Source organism: Echeneis naucrates, chromosome 9, assembly GCF_900963305.1.
Source record: "Echeneis naucrates chromosome 9, fEcheNa1.1, whole genome shotgun sequence".
Lineage (NCBI taxonomy): Eukaryota > Metazoa > Chordata > Actinopteri > Carangiformes > Echeneidae > Echeneis > Echeneis naucrates.
The window spans coordinates 11,734,840-11,756,228 of record NC_042519.1 but is presented as its reverse complement, the minus strand read 5'-3'; the positions used below and the strand labels follow the sequence as shown (position 1 = coordinate 11,756,228).

The window sequence follows — 21,389 nt, the reverse complement described above, 5'->3', positions numbered from 1 at the left end:
TTAGATGTATTCTTAAAGCCACACTGCTGATACAACCTTGTGAATAAAAGAAAGGAAAAAGAACTAACTAAATAAAATAGCCCTGGGAGACTCTAAATGACGCTGTAAAAGACCAGATGATGAGAAAGAATCCCATGTGTTAATAGGACAAATATTAATCAATGGTGCACCAGGGTAAAGAGTACACAGTGTCTCTTTTGCAGGCTGCCAAAGACAATTGATTCATTGACGGACAGTAGCCCAAATAACTCATGGAGCATGAACCTGGTCCTTTGGTAGTGTGTTATTACTCTGTAATGACCGATGACCCATTCACTGGACGTGGCCTAGTAACAGAGGCCAAGCAGAAGATTACATGTGACAGCCTTGATTAAAGTTCCCTTCGGTCTCTCGGCGAGTAGCAGCTACTTCCTAACAAACTTCTTATAAAACAACAAAACATCAAATGGCATCAGTCCCTTGGGTGCCCAGTGACGTCACTGCGGAGGACGAGGTCGTGATGTAGGCAGTTCAATACTGACACTGATCTGAGTGGGAGGAAAGCGGATGCGTCGGCCAGATGTGGAGCGCTGTGGCGGAGCTGGGCGGGGTGATGGACACGGGGGGTGGACAGGCTTCATCAGTAAAGCACACATACAGCTCCAACAACACAGAAGCTGCAGAGTTTTGTCATCCGTACACAACGACTTCGCATGCCGGCGTTGACAGGGAGAGTCGGAGTTTCTCAGGTGAATCAGTAAAAATCTGCATCCATTTGATTTTACCAAAGATCAGGATCGTCACGTGAAATGAGAAAGGCACTGGCGATGCTGGACGTGTGGAACAGCTGTAGTCTGGGAGGGAGTGGGGGTGTAGCCTGTGAGCCTGCATGGTAATGAGCCAGAGAGAGAGAGGGAGAGAGGGAGGGAGAGAGACGCGGGTGGACAGTGGGATGCTGTGCGTTATCAGGCTAAATGAGGGTTGTCTTTCCCAGTTCAGGCAGCAGGACTTCTCCACCCTTTCAGCGAGGATCTGTAATTTGCACGACAGCGACAGGACGCCCGACGGATCTCCATTGGACCCTCCGCTGGATCCCCCACAGCGCTGCTGCCGCATCACCAAACCGGGTGGAGAGGCTCTGAAATCCGTGCCATGTGCAGAACGACACGTATGTGTGAATTCATGCGGTGACAGAGGAGAGGAAGAGAGAGAGAGAGCGAGAGAGAGAGAAGTGGTTGGAATGGAGCAGTTGTCATCAAATTCCTGCAGACGCGTCGACAGTGATAAAGGGGAGGCTGTGGTGTAGAGACGAGACCTTCATACGCAGCAGCCAATCCAAGACGGCCGTTTTTATCAGCAGCGAAAAGGCTCGGCGGTCAGGTGTCGCCTTTCATTTCGACCACAACAATGGGGTAAGTGTGTATGTTACACGGCGGGCACACTCAGTTCCTTGTCCGTCGTGTCTGTATTCGTATCAGCTGCGGCCGCCTGACGCGATATGAACTTCCCTGCCATGGAAACCACAGCATGGATAACGAAATAACGAACCGGCTGCATGCGTAAAAAATTGCCTCTGTACGAAGGCGACGGCTCTCAGACGTACTGTATGTGGCTGAGTGGTGATATTCTCATGGCCTTAGTGTGCTGCACGCATAGACAACGCAAACTGCTGCAAATAATTAAGCAACTTCTGTCTCTCACCTCAGAAGATGCTCTGTTTGGCAAAAGAGGAATACGCTCTAGGACCAACATGCTGGCTCACAGCATTTGGTGGAAAAGTTGCCACCATCATCAAACTTTTGGGATCAAAATAGTGGGTTAATCCGCAGCGGCTCCCATGTGGGACTGCCAGGTGGGTCCAGGATGGATTTTTGGGTGTGTTTTCCAAAATGAAACAATGTTTGAATTATTTACTGTTCCACAATTCCATATTTTTAGCCAAGATCAAGGAGAGTGACTGGAGATGCCGGGTTTTCTAGGTCTCTGTGTCCCACTGTGTTCTCCCCCACCTACATTACAGACAGTTATGTAATTCAGGAAAAAGGCATTTGTAACAACAGCCTCTAAGATCATCAGAAATATCTGCTCCGATGCCCTGTCCATCCTGTCCATGGTACTGCACTGGAGAAGGTGAAGAAGAACAGTGTAGTGTCAGTAGCTACAATGCTGCACAAGGCCCTGAATAGCAGAGAGAGTCTGTCTCCATCTATGGCAGCACAGTGACCGCTGGCTTACACATCCTCAACAACAGACACTGATCAGTGAAATATCTGCCCAGTGCGCTGCACTGCTCATTTGCATGTCCCCTAACTCCGAGCTCAGCGGTCCATTTCCCCCACCAACCCTGCCGTTCATTAACCGTTGTCTCCTGCAGTTCATTGTGATTAATTGCACAGCAGGAGGTTAACAATATGGCACAGGCATGGTGCGATATCGAGGCATCAGCCAAAACTCCTGCATTAACTATTTACAATGCACTGGAGGCTTCCCAGGCGCCCACTCTGCCCTCCTACAGTGTGGGCAGCGCAGATCATTCAGCGGTCTCCCACTCATCTTCAGCTCCACTGGGCTCTGCTTCACTGGTGACTAACATATAGTTATGCAACTGACTCAATGACTCAATTGATCCACAATGGAATAAATTGTAAACGGTGATTGAAAGCACCAGGCTGCATAACAATATGTGTTTGAAAGTCTGAATATGTGCAGGTGCAGATGAAATGAAAGTTGGTGCAGGTCTGTTTGTCTGGCTGGTTACAGACTAGATAGAGTCATATTTCACTTCCGGCCTCGTGGTTCAATACCAAGCCTGTTAGAGCTCTAATGGTGACGGCACGCAGGAGGACATTAAAACGTCGGGTGAAAACTGGAGATGCCTATCAACACTCTGCGCACTCCCTTCCTTGGGCAAATACAATCAATGCACAGATGGACTCCCTGGCTTTGTGTGTTTGCTTGTTTGTGTAGGTGTGTGATTAACTGTGTGTATGTTCACTGGCACATTGCAGGTCATCCAAGTACTCCAAGTGGATGGAAGAACAGGCAGTTCTCTCATTAATGACTTCTCTCTCCTTTAAATATGATACATTTTCTTCCAAGCTCTCTCGTGTTGAATTAATAATAATAATAATAAAAAAAAAAACTCTGAAAACAAAGGACAACTTCAGAGGAGGTGGAGGTGGCAAGGTAGACTGACATCTCCTGAGGTGACGCTCACGTTTCACTGTCAGTGTTCGCCGAAAGATGGGCAGCTGCATAGTTAAGGGGGACACACTCAAGCAGAAAATAAAATGCAGCATTTTGTGGCATCAAATGATGCATGTGTGTGTTTGTTTGTAAGCTGTTTGGTTATACACTGTGACTCAAAGACTGAATATTCACATCTATGCATCAAACCCCTGAAGCACAAGAGGCACTATAGGCAATACTTGCAGATCCAGATGTGTGTGTGTGTGTGTGTGTGTGTGGAAACATTGGTTCAGTGTTCTTCCCAGATCAATATTAGTGTTAACATGCCTAGAGTTGAACAAATCAGCTCACTCCAATAAGAATAAAAACTATTTTCTGATTTTTTTTTTTCTTCATGCTTTTGCACATTTTTATTTTACATCACAACCCACAAAATGCACAGACGTCAGTGTCAGCAGGTTTCATGGAATCTGTTATTTAAGAGTTCTTTTCTCAAATTAAAACTTTTCACCGCTATCAGGACAAACCGGGACATTATTTCTGTGGAGAAATTTTAGTGTTGGATCGGGAAATAAGGTTAGCGGTATTATAGCTTAACATCTCAAGAGGCATGTGAGAAAATGTGCGTGTTTTTGATTTTATTTTCTGTTTTGTGATATCTGTGTACTGTACAGTTAATTCACAAGGCAGAATGTTAGAATTTGGCCGGTTGGTCTTTCAACGTAAAGTACTTGTCATTGCATTCTTGTCTGTTTTCGTGATCATTAGCACCATTAGCCGCTGGACCATTCAAGTTTCGGTCCTGAGGGGTCAGATCCGAACAGCAAACAGCCATAGCTCATGCAATTATTCATATTGCACTGTGTAGCAGATTCGAGTCTTCCACCTCCTCCATCTTCCTCTGCTGGCAGATGGGTGGATTCATCAGCGCTCTATCCTCACCAACATTCATCACCTCCTCCACGCTCTCTTCACCCCCCCTTCTCTCACTTCATCATCTCCCTCCCTCTCTCATCCTGCCTGACTTTTTTCTCTCTCTCTCTGTTTTTAACATTCACGTTCCACTGCCTGCCCTTGTGTCACGCAGTACACTTTGCATGTTAAACACCTCCTCTTCTTCCTCCCCCTCCACCACACTTTTTCCTTTACCACTTACATGCACCCGACTGAAATCACTACTTTGCATTTACTTTTACCTTGCACCCCCCCACACACACAGCTTGAGCTCAGACATCATTTTCAGGCATTTTCCTCCTGCTTAATCTTTCTTTCTTTCCTCCACTTTGCTACATCTGTGTACCTGCCATGTAGCCCACATGCTAGTGTTGGATCAACATGCTCTGAATTGATCTTCATGGAATCCCAGCATCCATTCCTCTGCCAGGTTCAGACCAGGATCTTTATGAAAAAGATAGTGGTGGGAGCATGTCTGACTGATCGGATACCTTTCATGTTATGGATGAATCTGCTCTCGAGGAAGGAAAATATATATGTTTTATGGTTCATTCTGTGAAAGAGCAGCATTTCATCACATATCCTCATTGATTGTGCTGTCTTTGAAAAGTTTATTTGTGGGAGTAGGTATTGCTTTTTTTGACAACAGGTGGGTGTCATTTTGGAACAAAACTCTTTGGCGCAGGCAATCATGTAAAAATCAGAGCGCAGGAATGTTGCTGTGTTTCGTACACACACAATCAAGCAACAAGAAGCTCAAAATTTACCACAGCTCCATCAAAATTATGCAATGTAAAACGATACCAGCTGCCATGCGACTATTGTACAGATCATACAGGCAGGCCGGGGTTGTGTTGATGTGTGCTGGGAGAGAGTTGAAATGACTCACAGTTCTGCCACTTACGTTGCTGTCGATGATTATGATAATTCGCACAGAGCACTCCACAAGCAGCTTTGTGGAGCAGCATTAATCATCCCAGATTCACTCCCTGACTTCCCATACTCCTCACATTCCCCGACATTCTCTTTAATTCCTTGCCTAACTTCCATCTCTCTCCTTTCTCTCTCCCTGTCTCCATGTTTTTCTTTCTTTCCCAGTCTTGGCTAATCACACACAGGAGGGGTGCTGCCGCTGAATTTTAATATTAATTTATACAGCAAGCCTTTGATGTCGCCCCATCACCCCCTCAGTGCAGTGTAAGCACTTCTCTATCTCCTGCTCTGCCAGCACTGCCAGCCCAGAATATCTCCCTCTGCACCCTTCAAGTGTGTGTGTGTGTGTGTGTGTGTGTTGACTATACATATTACCCAAGAAGCCCCCAAGATGCTGGACTATATCAGGGCACTGGAAGAGCAAACTGAAGAGTGAGGGATAAATGGACAGAGAGTGACGGTTGTGTGAAAGTGACGAGAGAATGCTTGGTCAAAAAAACAAAGGATGTTTATATAATCCCCATTGCAAACGGGTGAATCCAAATGAGTGTCACACAGAGGTCAATAAGGAATTAAATCATCTCAACTGGCCCCAACATGGGGTTGTGATCATTTCCTGATTCAAGCTACACAGGAACAAGTCCACATATAAATGCATTTATGTGGCGGTGTGTGAATGCTTATGCATTATTTGTGTCTGTGTGTGTGCGTATGGAAACTGCAGCACTATGGGGTGTGTCTGTGGTAGTTAACCATGGCCTACTATCTATATTTAGCCTTCAACCCTCTCCTCGCTCTCATTGCTCCCCAGTGTGACCCTCACTCTGTGCTGCAGGCATTCCCATATCAGAGCAGAGAGACGACGCCTTGCACACAGAGAAAGACGAGGACTTGATGCTGGATCGCTGCATGCCGTTAGTGTTTGTGTACAGAGATAATGTATGGCAGGAGGTGAATGTAGGAATTCTGCCACAGTTTGGAGGTTCAGTTAGCTTATTATCCAAGTATACAAGACTATGAGCCTGCATAGTCGTCCTCTGACAACCTCTCCTTCTGTGGTGTAACTATGGAGGATGGCGAGATGGTAATTCGGTTGCCAGGGCGATCTGACTCCCCCGTGGGCAACAGGAGTTTCGGTGCTGCCGGCGGCTTTGGTGAGACGTTGGTGTTGCGACACAAAGAGGTTCACCACTTCTTCTTCGTCCCTTTCAGGGAGCAGCCCATCTACAGCACGCGGGCCCACGTCTTCCAGATTGACCCCAACACCAAGAAGAACTGGCTGCCCACCAGCAAGCATGCTGTCACCGTCTCCTACTTCTACGACAGCACACGCAACGTTTACCGCATCATCAGCTTGGATGGCACGAAGGTGAGCTGCGGATTCGCCGCGCACAGCACAGGTTCCGTTGCACCTCTCAACTGCTGTATCCATTGTGCTTTTCACTTCTGCCAGCTGACATGCATTTATTAAGACATTCCAGATGTTTCGGTACAATTCCCCCTTCACACGTCAAACAGCCTTCATGGAGATAGTGGCACTGTGATCTACTGACTGTTAATGGTGTCAATAAGCTCTACACTGGAATCTAATGGGCAAACACGCATTGCAGCCCTTCCAAAGACTGACAGCTCACGTTTCATCGTGTTTGTACATGGAGCTCCTGTATTTCTGGGGGCATGTCTGTGCATGCGCCTCTCTGCACTTCTACACGGTGTCTTTGCTCACCGTGTCAGGATATTCTTGGTGGAGAGTCAAGAGGGATATTTCTGCTGTGCACAGTGCAATAGAGTTTTTCATAGGACACACACATGCACAGTTCCCACCAGTTATGGAAATGGGGGTGGGGGGTGGTTAATGAGAGAAGCAGATGACAGAGGAAAAAGGATGTGTGCTGGAAGAAACTGTTAGAAAGGCGGAAAAGTGTGAAGGCAGGTGATCAAAAAGTTCAGAAAGATGCCAAGGACTGACTGGAGCAAAGCAAAGTCCCTGTGCTGGCATACAGTGATCCCAAATGTGCGTGTGACAGCCAATTTACCAAACATCTTCTCTTAATCAGCACTCAATAGCTCAGTGGTCAATAAACCCAACCGTAGTGCAGCCCACACACTCACTGACCGCTACCCCAGTCCCAGTCTCATCATTATGTAATGATGCCAACCAGAATGTCAGTTACTACGCAACACTGCTAATTGATCAGCAATTCATTTGCTGATCCGATTTTCCAAGCTGATGTAAATCTTCAAAAGGCAGTCATGAATCTTTCTGACACAGCTGGTCACTGTAGTTTTTAGCCAACACAGTAGGAAGTTGTGTGGGACTGACTCAAAATAAACCAAACCCTCTCTCTCTGTTATGAAGAAACATGTCACCCAGTGGATCGGTGTAGATGCTCAATAACTGAGGATTTAAGTTCTCCCCCACCAATGTTTTACATTTTCCACGTGCACCATGTCTGTTGTTTGTTTCGATTTCATTTCACCAGATGTACATGCATCTGTCTGCCATCCCTCTGTTGGATGCGTATGTTTCCACTGTGTTTTCATCCTGTTCACTGAGTCCTCCTGATGCCAAAGCCTTTCAAAATCAAACTCAGCAGCTCTCTGTTCACACTCCAAACATGGTTGTCTTTGTGTTGGTGGACCTGCACTGCAGCAGACCAGAAGCTACTGTACTGTTGTCTCAGGCTTCCTCTGTCTCTCTCATGTATGAATACATTCTCACCATACTTAGACTGCGAAATGTTCGAAAACGGGATAAAATTAATATTACAATTACCCAGAATTCTGGTAATGCATTTGAATTCCTTGTTTTATGAAGGATCCAAAGAAATTTTGTCTGCCATTATATGATACAAAGAAAAGTAATAAGCCCGCAGATATGAAAAGCTGTTTGATATCTTTGCTCATTAAACATTTTTCAACATTTTTGCCAATAGTTTCTATCATTTGAGCAATTACACAATCGACCCGATCACTTTGGCCGCATTATATTGTTTGGAGAGTCCATTTGTTCAGTTAATGTATTAATGTATAAACTGTGTCCCTCAAATTACAGAGCAGCGTTTGATTGATTCATCAGTAGTCAAATAATCTCCACTTTGACACTCAACAGGCTTCTCTCTTCCTCTCCGCCCGATCCTCTCACACACACACACACACCACACTCTCTGTAGTAATAAAGTTAATTTAATACATATTAAGTGGGTTGCCTCTGTCCTGCAGGCAATAATCAACAGCACCATCAGCCCCAACATGACGTTCACAAAGACCTCACAGAAGTTTGGTCAGTGGGCGGACAGTCGAGCTAACACCGTCTATGGCCTGGGATTCTCCACAGAGCATCATCTATCCAAGGTACCACCCCCATCCACACATCCACCCAAACACACAAACACTAACCATATCTACTGAAAACCTGTAACCAGAAATCAGAGTGGTTTCCCTTTCTTCTTCTTCTTCCCCAGTCCCTGAGAGAGGATGGCATTTCAACTTCCTTTTTACTCTAGGTGCTATAGCTTCGCAAAAATTCGAAGATCTATTTGGCGTGTAGCCTTAATTAGGCGTTTTTTTATGTCTGTGTGTTTAGCTTATGAAAGTTATTTATATGCATGTTAATTTATTTGTTAGTATATGTGTGTGTGTGCGTGTGCATACGTATGATTGTGTGAGAAAGACAGAGAGTAGGTGGTGGTTCCTCTCTTTTGCAGTATGATTAAGCTCTGTCAGTGTGAACCAGGGAGGCTCACAGCATCCCCACTGTCTGAAAAAAACACACACATACATATAAATGTGATTTTAGGCGTACCCCGATTCGTATAATTTTCTGGCCGTAACATGTCTTTTGGCACTGATGGAGGCAGGTGGCCCTACAACCACTTAATTTAATGGTTTGCATGTTTTCAGTCTTTTGACCTGTGAAAACAGTTGTATAATATCTCTGCTCAGGAGGCAGCTATCTAAATAAAGCATGAGAAAATAACCCAGATGATGTCACCAGGGTCATCTCAGTTTTAGTTTGGTTTCAAGTTAGGCTGTAAAATTTTCCTGTTTCAATTTTGGTTCCTTCATACTAACTCAACACTATGTATATATATATATATATATATATATATATATATATATATATATATATATATATATATATATGTATGTGTGTGTGTGTGTGTGTGTGTGTGTGTGTATGAAGGAACCAAGATGTCTTGGTATGTCACTCTTCTCTCATTCTGTCATTCTAATTAATAATAAAATTCTAAAAGAGACATTGTGATTAAATCAACCTAGTAGTGACCTTTAAGGATACATTATTTTTAGAATCCAGTTCATTTTCATTTTCGCAAATCACAGAGAACAAATCGATAAAATTTCCCCAAATTCTTTGCTGAAATGGTATATCCTAACTGATTTACACCGGTAATCACACTGTTAGCAGGAACCCTGTCTGAGAGGTATCAATGCACACCGCACAGATGCTGAAGACACTTTTCCTTAGTTTAAAGTAAAAAAAATCTAATTTGCCTTTCTGATAACTGCAGTGCCAACACTCCCAAAGCACTTCCACCGACTTCCACCGTAACTACTTCATTTACGTCACTGTACCAGAGCTATTATGTTGCACTGAAATAAAATGAAATCGAGTTACTCATTGCATCTTTGCCAATGTTAGACCTAAGACTGGCTCCAGCGGAGTTGTCGATTTGATTTCCTCATCACTTAGCCCTCTACAGTCTTGTATGTGCTAAATTGCTCTGTGAAACTGGGGGAGTAGCATCAGTGAAGAACCACACCCTAAAGGGACATCAGTGATGTGAGCTTATATGAGTTTATATTTGCCCAAAGCCCCTCGGCTGAGCTCACCTTACCCCTTCAGGCTCCCCGGATGTATCTTTGCTCTGACAAAAATAAACCCTGAGGCACTAGTCACTGACCAGCCCTAATTACAGGAGAAACACAGCGGCACAGTCTGCTTGTTGAGTTTGTGCTTTGCATATGTGTATGATGAAAAATGTTACCAACAGTGTCCTAGTTAGCTCACGTTTCTGCTGAGGCATTATGGGTAGAGGCCTCCTGCTAGGTTTTCCCTCTCCTTCCCGTGACTTCAAAGTTGACCTATTACACACATCTGTGTGTGTGTGTGTCTATACACATATGGCTTTACTGAACAGATTAAACCACAGTCCTGTTTGATTTAAGGTCCATACCGATCTCTGTCCTCTGTGTTCAGTTTGCAGAGAAGTTTGCTGAGTACAAGGAAGCGGCGCGGCTCGCTAAAGAGAAGAGTCAAGAGAAGATGGAGTTGGCCACGTCTCCTTCTCAGGTATATTCACTACAAAGTAACCCATTCCTGATTGTTTTCAGAGAAATGCAAAATACAAAGAATACACAAATACACAGAAAATAGATAAAAAAAAAATAACTTTTGTAATGACAGTTACAGTAAAAAAAAAAAATCAAGTATTGACATCCTTTTCTCAAACAAAAATGCCAATGCATTATTGTAAAATGCACTATTACAAGCAAAAGATGTTTCTACCTCTATTACAATTAGACATAACATTAAGAATTACAATTAATAATACGCTCCAATATGGTACATGTTTTCTACATACATTCACGCTACGCACAAAAAAGACAGAACTGTCTGTGAACTCACCATGAATTGAAGGACATAATTAGCCTGTATGTAAGGTATTTGTTTGTGTGGGATAGCTAATAATAGAGTGTTGTAGGGCCTGTGCAGCTGCATCTGAGAGAAAATGAGCTGGTTTCAGGGGAGAATCCCCAGAGAAATCTCTTCTTTAATCTAAAGGCTGCTAACAGACTTCATGTCCTGTTCATTTTGGAGGCAAGGGCAGCAGCCCCCTGCTGTACTGCGGTCTATTACGTGTACTGTTTAGGCTGCAGATCACATGGGCTAAAATGCTACAGCACTTCCCATGGGAGGATGTTTTTTAATGAAGCCAAGTGGACAGCTTTGCTCTCATCGGGGGTTGACCGGCTCCGCATCATAGTCGGCGTATCTGGAGGGATTTCATTGCATTGTAACTGTAAAGGCTGTGGCCTCCCTGCTTTAAGCCTGCAGCGGTGTACTGAAGCTGTCTGCTCTGTTTCACTACTGTTTCACCCACGTGCTTGCTGGCTTTCTTTCTAACCTCAAGATCCCCTCTTTCCCCTCCTCTAAATAACCTAAAAAAAAAGATGAGAACACAGAGTTAGATGCTATATGCTGGTCCCTGTCAGTCAGACCTAAGTGCAAATGCACAATGAACAGATATTAAATGGTATATTAATGAATGTTGAGCACAAAATGTAACACCCGCTATAATCTCCCTCTTATCTCTCACTTCCTGCTTGTCCATTAGAGGCGTACAGGCAGTGTCATTGTTCCACCGTATTGTGCCCGAGCCCTGAGTCTTAATAGCTTTGTTTTATGTACATGCAACAGCTAAATGATTTGTCTCTTGTATAATTCTATGCTTGTATGGGATATAAAGATAAGCATTAATCTGTAATTCTGCAATTTCCCACTGCTATAGTAAGCTATTTAATGGCCTGTGGGCATGTGGAGCTGCTCACTAAGATGCACAAATTTCTAGCACCACAGCAATAAGAGCTTTATCAGGGTGAGAGACAACATCCGCACCATTTTCCAAACACACACAAACACAGGCAGATACACTTCCATCATTTCCTAACACTCTTGTGCGAAAGATGATTTTATTTATGTTTATTTATTGTTTTTATCTTTTTGGGATCTCTGGTAATAACAGGCAATTGAGATCACTCAAGTTAATTATTATATATTTAATATTATTGTGTGTAAGTTAATTATAATTTATTTACTAATTATAGGTGCATTCCTGTAAGTGGTGCAGGGCTGAAACAATTAGTTGACAGAAAATCAGTAACAATGTTGATAATCCCTTTCAAGATAAGCTATGATAAGCTTCTCAAATGAGAGGCTTTGCTTCCTCTCTGTTTCATGTTTCAAAAATTTTAAATTGAAAATCTTTCGGTTTGGGGTTTTTGGGCTGACAACTTAAAGGGTTCGCCTTGGGCTGCTGAAATCTTATAGAGGAAATTGCATATTCATTAAGTGTAAAATGTATTAGACAATCCATAATGAAAATAGGAAATAGTAATTTGTTGCCTTAAAGTGCTGGCTCTTTTCTCTGTCACAGTCATGATGTCTGTCTTGACTTATGATGACTCTTAAACGATTATTCGTCTGTGGAATCTAAACAAATTACTGTCTCTGCTATTGGTAAATGCCCCGTTTCCTGTATGCCTGAGACTGGTTCTTCAGAAAAAGACAACCAGATGCCCATTAAGACCCATAAAATGTATCAGATATAATAGTTATTGTGAACTCCCTACAGGGTCAATAATTGTTCTTCTTAATTATTGATTAATTATGAGATAATACAGCTATTTATTAATGTCACAACTGACTAAATCAATGTAAATCTGAATAAATTCATCGTTTCAGTAATGAGTGACTGATGAATTTTTGTCCACCTGACTGTAACTTTGTTTCACATACAGGAGTCACCAGGCGGCGAGCTCTCGTCACCTTTGACCCCAGTGACTCCACCCATGGAAAACATCAACGGCACAGACGAAATCTGCGACACGACTCCCAACTCAGACACTCGTCCCGAGCCGGCACAGAACGCGCTGGCTTTCACACACAGGTACATCTCACATCCCCATACTGTCACTGCCCCGTGTTGTCATGTCCGCTGCAAGCACTCAGTGTCACATTCATACTTCACACATCTCACACACCGAGACTAGTGGAGATTGACTGCATTTTGCTGTTTGTCTCAGGCAGTGAAGTACCCATCTCTTTTCTTCCACGTCTACCTTTTCGTCTGTGTGCACCCTTTACAGAATGTGTTGCATGTGAGCATGGTAGTGAACTCCCTCTATTCACAGCTACTCTCGTGTTTTTCCTCCATAGGGGGCAGTTTAAGACTTGTCGAGTCTGCTCTTTCTGATAAGGATGTCATAGCACGTCCTGACTACTGCTACATCATTACTACGCAAAACAAAAAATGTTCAGACGTAAATGGTCAAAAATGATTTGAGCCTGATCCAAGGTCAGCAAAAGGGAGGGCCTTCTTTACAAAACCTGAGGCACTTGGCTGTTTACTACCAAATAAGGTAACAACAGTATGTCAGATGTACAGTGCGGAGGAATATGGGAGCAATGAAATGACTCTTTCAGGACTCTTTCAGCGCTGTTGAGACACTGTCACTTTACACGGATTAGCAAAAGATGTAACAGAGTGCTCCTCTTGTGTGAGGGATTATTTACATTATTGACTTTGTTCAATCTGAGCATGTTTGGCAAAGAAACTTAAATATATGTGTGAGCACTGCAATGCAATAATACCTTTTTAAATGCAAATTCTAGTCTTTTGACTTGTATGTTATTGGATGCATTACAGAATATGTGACCTCTATGCATGCACCTCTACTGTTATATAAATTCCTGGAGTCTTTCTGTCTTGTTAGGTGATGACCAACAAAATCGGTAGTTCATATTCCTTGTAATTTTTTAATCGTCAGCACTGGTTCATATACAGTAAATTATGTTAGGTAGAGGGTCAAAGTACCATGTAAATAGTTTTGCTGTGTTTAATGGCTTTCTGAAGAGGTGTGGCTGTGAGGTTCATCTCGGAAAAGGTGTCGATGAAGCCTTTATGTAAGACTTATATAACACACTGTGGGTAGTGGGAGGTAGAGAAAGACTAAGGCAGGCAGACAGACAGAGAGAGAAAGTGTGTGCGTGTCAGAAACTGGGGAGCGAGCGAGATGCATTGTATTAAGTCTGTACATGAGTTTTAGATGAGATTTAGGAATTTTTGTTCTCCGCTGTGAAAGGGATGAGGTTAAAGGTCAGTATAAAGCCCAAGGTCACACTCTTTTCCCTGTCTGCAGCCCGTCCGTAGTCTTTACAGTTTTGAAAGAAGGATGTGTCGCCATGTTATTGGTCCACTACATAAACACAAGTGAACATAATTCGTACCGACTTTGTGCAGTCTAGCGAACCTTGAGCTACTTGTTGCCAACCGTCCAAGCTCTTCTGTTATCTATCGTGGCTGCAGCAGTATTAGCAGAAACCCACAGTTGTGTCTAAATGAGTCACCTCTGTGTCGTCTTCTTCAAGATTTAGGACAGTAACTTGGTAACCTAGGCCTTATACTGACCTTTTACAGTCTTACTCATGGTGGAGAGTAAAAATTCCTCTAAAACTGATACCTAGAAATGTACATGCACTCCCCATAATAAAGAAACCAAACAGGAGGATGATCAGTCTCCATCATTTGAGTGAGTAAGGTGTGCTTTTTTTCTCAGGAGAGGAAATATTCTGTCTTATTATCAAATGCCACTTGCAGTCGACTGTACACTCAGGTCTTTTCATTTGTAAAATGTTTGTATCTTGTGCCACTTTCACTCTTTTCTGGCTGCGATTCTTATTAATTAAAGATGTAATTCAATCGTTTAATGTATTATCATTCTTTCCTGGTTAACTCTGTGTTGGAGTGGAGCACCTTCAGATTATTGGATATTTAAAGATCACTTTACAGCTCTGCAGAGACACTAAATGGTTTTTATTAATGTGTTAAAGTCTATAAAGCCTTGACAAGCTCAAGAGCAAATGTTTAGAAATCCGTGCCGAAACATCATGAACTGTGTAAGGCTGTAGAGCTCTGTGCAGAGAGAGCAGCTGTAGAGAGGACACCCACTGCCTGCTGCAGCTCTGTCTATTAATGCTGCATGTGTGGGAGACGGGGTCGACTCTCAGCATTTGCAATGGCAAATGACATAACAATCTCATATTTTCTGAGCAGCATATGTCCAGAAGGTAGATGCAAGGACCATGAAGACAGTCTCCCACATCACCCTCTCTTTTTTCTTTCTGCTCTGTCTGTGACTCGTAGTCCTTCAGTTTAGTATATGCCATGGCTGATCTCACATGTTGCCTTTTACAGTATCTCAGTTAATATGCATTTTCCGAGCATTTGTTTAATAGCATGAAAACACGCAAAAGAGAATAAAAATGTTTGCGGTGTATTTGAATTGTGTGTACTTGAACACGGTTTAATGAAGGTTCATGTAGAGAAACACCTGCACACAGAGGTGTTTGGCTGGGTGTCTGAGATTAGGTGACGTTGTAAGCATCTCCAGAATGTGCGGACCACAGTGCTGCGCAGCAGGTCTGTGTGGGCAGGTATGTGTGGGTGCAGAGGGCAGAGGAAGAAAGAGAAGGATGAGAGACAGCTGTGTGCAGGGCTGTGAGAGGGTTTTTTATATCACTGTGTGTAGGCGTGTTTGGCAGGTCTGCAGTCGACTCCTTTTCAATGGTTTTCACTATGCTATAAGACCCTTGTTGGGACTGGCCAGGCTCTCTGTGAATGGTCTTCCAGTGTTGGGGAATGTGGGCGTCTGCTGGTGGATTTGTGGTGGATTAGCGGAGATGGTGCCGGTGTCTTACGTCACGGTACCATGAGTGCCTCCGCTCCTCCGGTGCTGCCATGGCAACTGCTCTGCCTCCCTGCTCCGTTAAAGGCTCTCGGAGGAGGAAGTACCTACCTGGAAACACACAGCAGTCAGCACAAGACGGCTGTAGACAAACCCTCGGTGTCACGCAAGTTTACCCTTTGTGCCCCGTAGCTTTATTGAGAAAGGAGAATTACTGTATGATTGACATTGTGAAGTAGTAAAACACAAAGCAAGCTGTTGATCTTTTATTCAAAAGTGATGTTTTTGCAGTGTGTACAGGTTATATCCAAACCCACAAAAATATCCAGAACTCAATTAAGGAAAAAATACATACATACATAATACATTTTAAATAAAAAAAGCAACAAATAAACACACAAATAAATAAAATAAAATAAAGAAATAAAACTAAATAACAATTTGCTCTTCATCCTGACACATTTTATTTGGAAACACAGATGAAAAGTCATAAATTGGTGATGTTCATGTAATGTATTTTTAAAGTCTAGGTTTTTCTAAATTTGAGTTACATTTTTTCCTAATGTAAAAAAAAAAAAAGAAAATCCTAACAACTTCAAGCTGATGCAAACAGAAACTTATTGCTTTCTCAGCTTGACATCACATTGTTGGTGCTTGCATGAGTACAAGCATAATTATAACAAAGCCACATAATGGAAAATATCTATCATCTTTCCAATCAGCAGTTCAGTTACACAGCAGCAACTAACTTACCCTCCGTTTGTCTCACACACCTCCAGCTCTGCTCTGCTGTCCTCACACTGATTTGTGCTCAGGTGCCTTCCCGGAGCCTTTCAGCCAGCCTCATATTTAATGAAGATGAACACCAATGTCAAAACATTTTGAAACTCTTTTCTCTCCTCTAATTCTCCCTTCGTGGCTCTCCCTTGCTTTCCCTCCATCTGTCTCCATCTTCATATCTTGACGTCTCTCCGGCTCTCCTGCTTTCCGAGCTGGTGTGTGAGGTTTATACATTGGCGGGGATGTGTGCCTTGGTGACAGCATCGCTCTGTGTGTGTGTGTGTGTGTGTCAGTTGGTATGTGCATGTGTAGGATGACGTGTCGTCTCCCTCCTATGCGTCACACATGCAGACACACTTGCGCTCACAGAGGGGGTGGTTATTGTGTAAGAAGTGAAGGCGCTGTGGGAGTCCTGAGTGAATTAGATCTGGGCTTTCTCTCTTTTACACTCCACATTGTGGGTGTTATGTCATAATGGAGTACTGCTGCAGTGTGTATATATATATATATATATGTATATGTGTGTATGTGTGTATGTGTGTGTGTGTGTGTGTGTGTGTGTGTGTGTGTGTGTGTGTGTGTGTGTGTGTGTGTGTGTGGGTGGGGGGGGGGGTGTGTGTAGGTCAGAGAGGGGGTTGTACGAAAAACGAGTGCTCCATTGTTATGGGTCATCCACAGACCCTCATCGCTTCTTGAACAAGCTTAGCTTCCTTTTGTGTTTTCATGTGGATCAGTTTCCACTGCTGTGAGGAATTACTGTGGAGTATGTGGGAGTAGAAGCTCCTTTTCAAAGGTGCTTGACTCAATATCAGTACTTGACAACGTTTAGTTCTCTCACATCGTCCAAGTCAGATAATACGTGAGAGACAGAGTGGGCATTATGTAAATCTTAAACAAATGCTCGTAACTGTAAAGTGAAAGTGGAGAGATGCACATCAGAGGCACTTTTCCTTCACACATGCAACAAATCCAGTGTTAGACTGCAAACTCTCAACTGCACAGCCCAATTTTCTGCCAACCTTTTTCTCAGACTCTCTCTGTCTCTCTGTCGTGAAATTCAATCACTTCTCCCTTATCTCTCATCTCATCTTCTGCTCTGTGAGTGGCTGGACCAGATTAAGTTTCAGACAGTCTGAGGATATAATCTCAGATTACAACTCATGTGGCAGGCGACTGCTTTCATATTCACTGGCCAGGAAGTACTGACCTCCCATCTGAGTGCCTGCTGCAGCCGTCATCTGCTTTTACTGGAGCAAGGATGGATGGATGTACAATCGATAAATGGGTGCAGTGATAACCGAATAGTTTCTAGAACTTCAAACCACTTGAAACACAGCTGTTATTTAATAACCCATTGATGGATGGATAAATAAAGATAATTGCTGATTGGCTGACTTTAAAAACAATAAAGATGCTGATGCTGTAATTTTGTATGACTTGCTGTCGCAGATTTAGATCAGACATCATTAACTTATTTTATTTTACAGCCGTGGTAGACTGATGTGTCCCTGTTTCCTGCAGCCCTGCCATGACAAAACACTGGGAAGCTGAACTGGAGGCTCTAAAGGGGAACAATGCCAAGTTAACGGCAGCTCTGCTGGAGTCCACGGCCAACGTCAAACAGTGGAAACAACAACTGGCTGCCTACCAGGAGGAAGCAGAGAGACTACACAAACGGGTGAGGGAAGGGCAGCAGGAATGGCTGGTCGTTTTTAAGTGTGATTCATTTATCCATATCGAGAGAAAGGTGATGTCGCCTGGGAATGATGTCCATTTTGTCCTTTCAGGTGACAGAGCTGGAGTGCCAGAGCAACCAAACCCCAGTGATCAAATCCCAGAAAACTGAACTGAACCAAACCATAGAGGAACTGGAGAACACACTAAGGGATAAAGAAGAGGTGTGTGTTGCTTTGGAAAATGAGGGGCGTGGCTTTGCATAAAAAAAAAAAAACCCTCATTCATTAACATTACACAAATTTTTAATCCGCTTTTCTTTCTTCCAGGAAATGGAAAAGTTGAAAGAACAACTGGAAAACATGAATGACCTAATGGAGCAAAAAGATACTCTAACCCAAAAACTTGAGGTGAGTGAAAGAAATGCTCAAACTACCAAGTGGTTTTTCCTCCGTCGAATACAAATCTCCTATTCACCTTAGAAAGTGGTATTGCCCTCCCAATCATGTCAACATGTCAACAACGCTGTCTCTCCAGGAGACAGAGCTGCGCAGTCGGGTGCTGGAGGAGCAACTGGCGGGTGCAGAGCAGCGGCTGGAGGAGAATCAAGAGGAACAAGAGAATTTCAGAAAGAGCCTGCGGACGCTGCTGGAGCTGCTGGACGGCAAGATCTTTGAGCTGACGGAGCTCAGAGACACCTTGGCTCGGCTCATAGAGGAGGCCAGCTAGAGATGGAGCTGCCTAATCTTCACAGACAGAGCCATAGGATAATTCCCAGACTAACAACTCAAACTCATCCACACCGATCCTTCGCTCCATGTACACCCCTCCCACTACACCGGACACACACTCATCCAAACTGAAACCCTGCACTGCCCACCTGTGATTTTGCTCAAAAAAGGGCAGCTAGTTCCCCGTTTTTACCCTGCAGGCATCCAGCTCAAAGCAACCACAGGCAGTCCAGGAGTTCAACACAGGGACTACCACATCTTGCCTTCTGATTGGCTGGTGTAGACGTAACCTTGGTTGAATCAATCTGTCCAGTCAAAGAGATGCCTGCTGTAGCACACTGCTACTGCCCCCATACCCCTGTCGCGCACACACACACACACACACACATAAAAAACTTAGTTAACTTGAGAACTGTGCCTCAGCGCCATCTGCTGTTTGACTGGGAAAGCTGTGCCACAGATTGCAGCATACAATGTGTCTCGCTCACATTTACACGCACATACACGCACACACACGCACAAACACACCCTGTCTTCATCTCTAAACTGCCCACCAAGGGAAATATTGAAAGTCATGTGGAAATCATTGCCGTTAAGACTCAGAGAACTGCGCCAAAGCTGCCAAATCCCTCCAAAATATTGTCCTCTAACTAGCAGATGCTTTGATCCAAAGTGACTTACTGTACAGAGAAGAGCTGAACAGAGTCCTGCATTGGACCTTGGACTGCCAGCAACGTGTCACTGGTAACCGAGAACTGAGGGACGGCTCCCAACAAACCAGTCTGTCCTACCTATTGGCCTGGAGTGATATCAATGCTGCTCCCCAGCCTGGGGACACACGGCTGCTTGGCAATTGTGTTTGGTTTACTTCTTGAGTGAAAATGAAAGACTGCTACGTATCCACAGCCTATTTAAAACCATACATGATAGATGAGGATTTAAATCTTCCAGAGGCATTGGCCATGCCACACAGAAATTTTAAAGGGCATAAGCCCATGTTAGATCTGGCTTTAGAGAATTCCTGTATCCAGACTGCTTCCATCGTCTCAGACAAGTGACCTGTCTTCCTGCCAAACTCAGTGTGGTGTGTGTTTCTGAACAATGTCCGACCGTCCAAAAGTGTGCCCTTAAAGCACACAGGAGCGGACATGTTTGTATATAATTTGTGTATGTTTGTGTGTGTGTGTGTGTGAGTGTGTATATGTGTGTGCGTGTGCGTGTGTGTGTGTGTGTGTATGTGTGTGTGGTTTGTGCAGTGAGAGAAAGACCCCAGTTTATGATGTAAAGGCCTTCACACACACACACACACACACACACACACACACACATATACAAACACAAACACAGACACACACGCACACTGAGCAATACCGGACAGGCTCTATACGACACCTCTATCTAACTCTCTATCAGGTACTCTACTCAGTGGACTCATGCAGATAGGTCAAACACAACTCAGCTGATACCCCATGTCTGACAGGAAGTGTACTACTGTTGACCGCAAACCTGTGTGGCAGCCCTGTCGAGTAGTCAAAGTAGTGCATCATGAAGGGCTTATAGAGCGTCATCTACATGTTCGTAAATCTCCACGATCAGTGAAACAGGCCACCAATTTTCACCCCTCACGGGTGAATTCAGAACTCAACGCGGTTTCTATTCTTTTTTACACAGGATATAATACTGATGATATAATTATAGAACTGTATAGAAATACTTTCTACTTATGATGACCTTGTAAATGAATGGCTGGATAAATCAAATGCAGTACCACCCTGCAGTGGCTTATTGTTGTGTATTAACCAATGGAAAAGTACTGCATAGTTATTATAGTATTTAGTCTGTATGTAAACAACGAAAACCTCTTCAGTGTATATTTAAAGTGCATAACAACACAATGTAAACACATAGTGTTAAATATTCTGTACCAAAATATTCACTTTTAAAGCAGCTCCTCTGATGGTAAAATCCCCAAAAGTTCAACATCTTCCTTTATAATCACCAAATTTCTAAAGTGATCACGAGATGCTGCTCACCCTACCTTTCAATTGAGCACCCTGTTTGCACTGTGTTATTACACTGCTGTGAATGAAGATTATATAGCAAGAGATTAGTCCTAGCACAGCCTAATTTAGTTAGTTACACAGGTTAATACACTGGAATAAGACCCATGTGAGGGGAACGGTTATCTGTTTTCTTTCTGGTTTAATGCTGGCAGTCAAATGGCCGAGGTGGAGTACCTTAATATTAATGCTATTGTTAATGAATGCCTTTGTACAGTAGTGGATAAAAGCTTTTCATTCTCCTGTTTTGTAATTTATGGTATTTAAATGTAGGTATTATTATTGTATTTAGAGGTAAGAGAAGACTGGCAATATTTTTGACTATTTAAAGTAATTTTGAACTCATGATATTAAAGAGGTACCTCAGGCTAAAGATGTTCGTAGATTGGTGAGACTTGTGTGTTTGCAGGTGAAAGCATTTACCGAATGCTGGTGAAAAATGATCAGGAGACCCACCTGTTGGTGCTTCAGCCCAGCTTCATCCTTTGTTGAACTCAAGCAAAGAGAGCCCTACGAGGCTGAGAACACACCTCTGTGAATTAACAAATGCTATGTTTTATATTCAAATACAGTGACCGCAGAATTCAATGTGTACAAATTG

At 43.4% G+C, this 21,389-nt stretch overlaps 1 protein-coding gene across 3 annotated transcripts; it reads left to right on the top strand.

Moving 5' to 3' along the window:
• Positions 1 to 967: 967 nt before the first annotated feature.
• On the top strand, positions 968 to 21,365 carry homer1b (homer scaffold protein 1b). Of its 3 annotated transcripts, none has more exons than XM_029510344.1 (9): positions 968 to 1,391; positions 6,268 to 6,424; positions 8,278 to 8,409; positions 10,277 to 10,369; positions 12,598 to 12,746; positions 17,845 to 18,001; positions 18,111 to 18,221; positions 18,327 to 18,407; positions 18,535 to 21,365. In XM_029510344.1, the coding sequence occupies exons 1-9, from the start codon at positions 1,387 to 1,389 to the stop codon at positions 18,724 to 18,726; spliced, it is 1,077 nt and encodes a 358-aa protein (XP_029366204.1). In that variant the 5' UTR covers positions 968 to 1,386; the 3' UTR covers positions 18,727 to 21,365. The 3 variants fall into 3 exon arrangements, with proteins under 3 accessions (XP_029366204.1, XP_029366203.1, XP_029366202.1); XM_029510343.1 differs by lacking the exon at positions 968 to 1,391 and adding an exon at positions 15,276 to 15,278 and having other exon boundaries at positions 6,122 to 6,424; XM_029510342.1 differs by lacking the exon at positions 968 to 1,391 and having other exon boundaries at positions 6,122 to 6,424.
• The last annotated feature ends 24 nt before the right edge of the window (positions 21,366 to 21,389 follow it).

Coding starts and splice junctions, on each gene's coding strand:
- homer1b (XM_029510343.1), top strand. CDS start 6,122: ATGGAGGATGGCGAGATGGTAATTCGGTTGCCAGGGCGATCTGACTCC. Junction 18,002..18,110: donor CAGAGAGACTACACAAACGG/GTGAGGGAAGGG, acceptor TTGTCCTTTCAG/GTGACAGAGCTGGAGTGCCA. Junction 18,408..18,534: donor CTCTAACCCAAAAACTTGAG/GTGAGTGAAAGA, acceptor CTGTCTCTCCAG/GAGACAGAGCTGCGCAGTCG.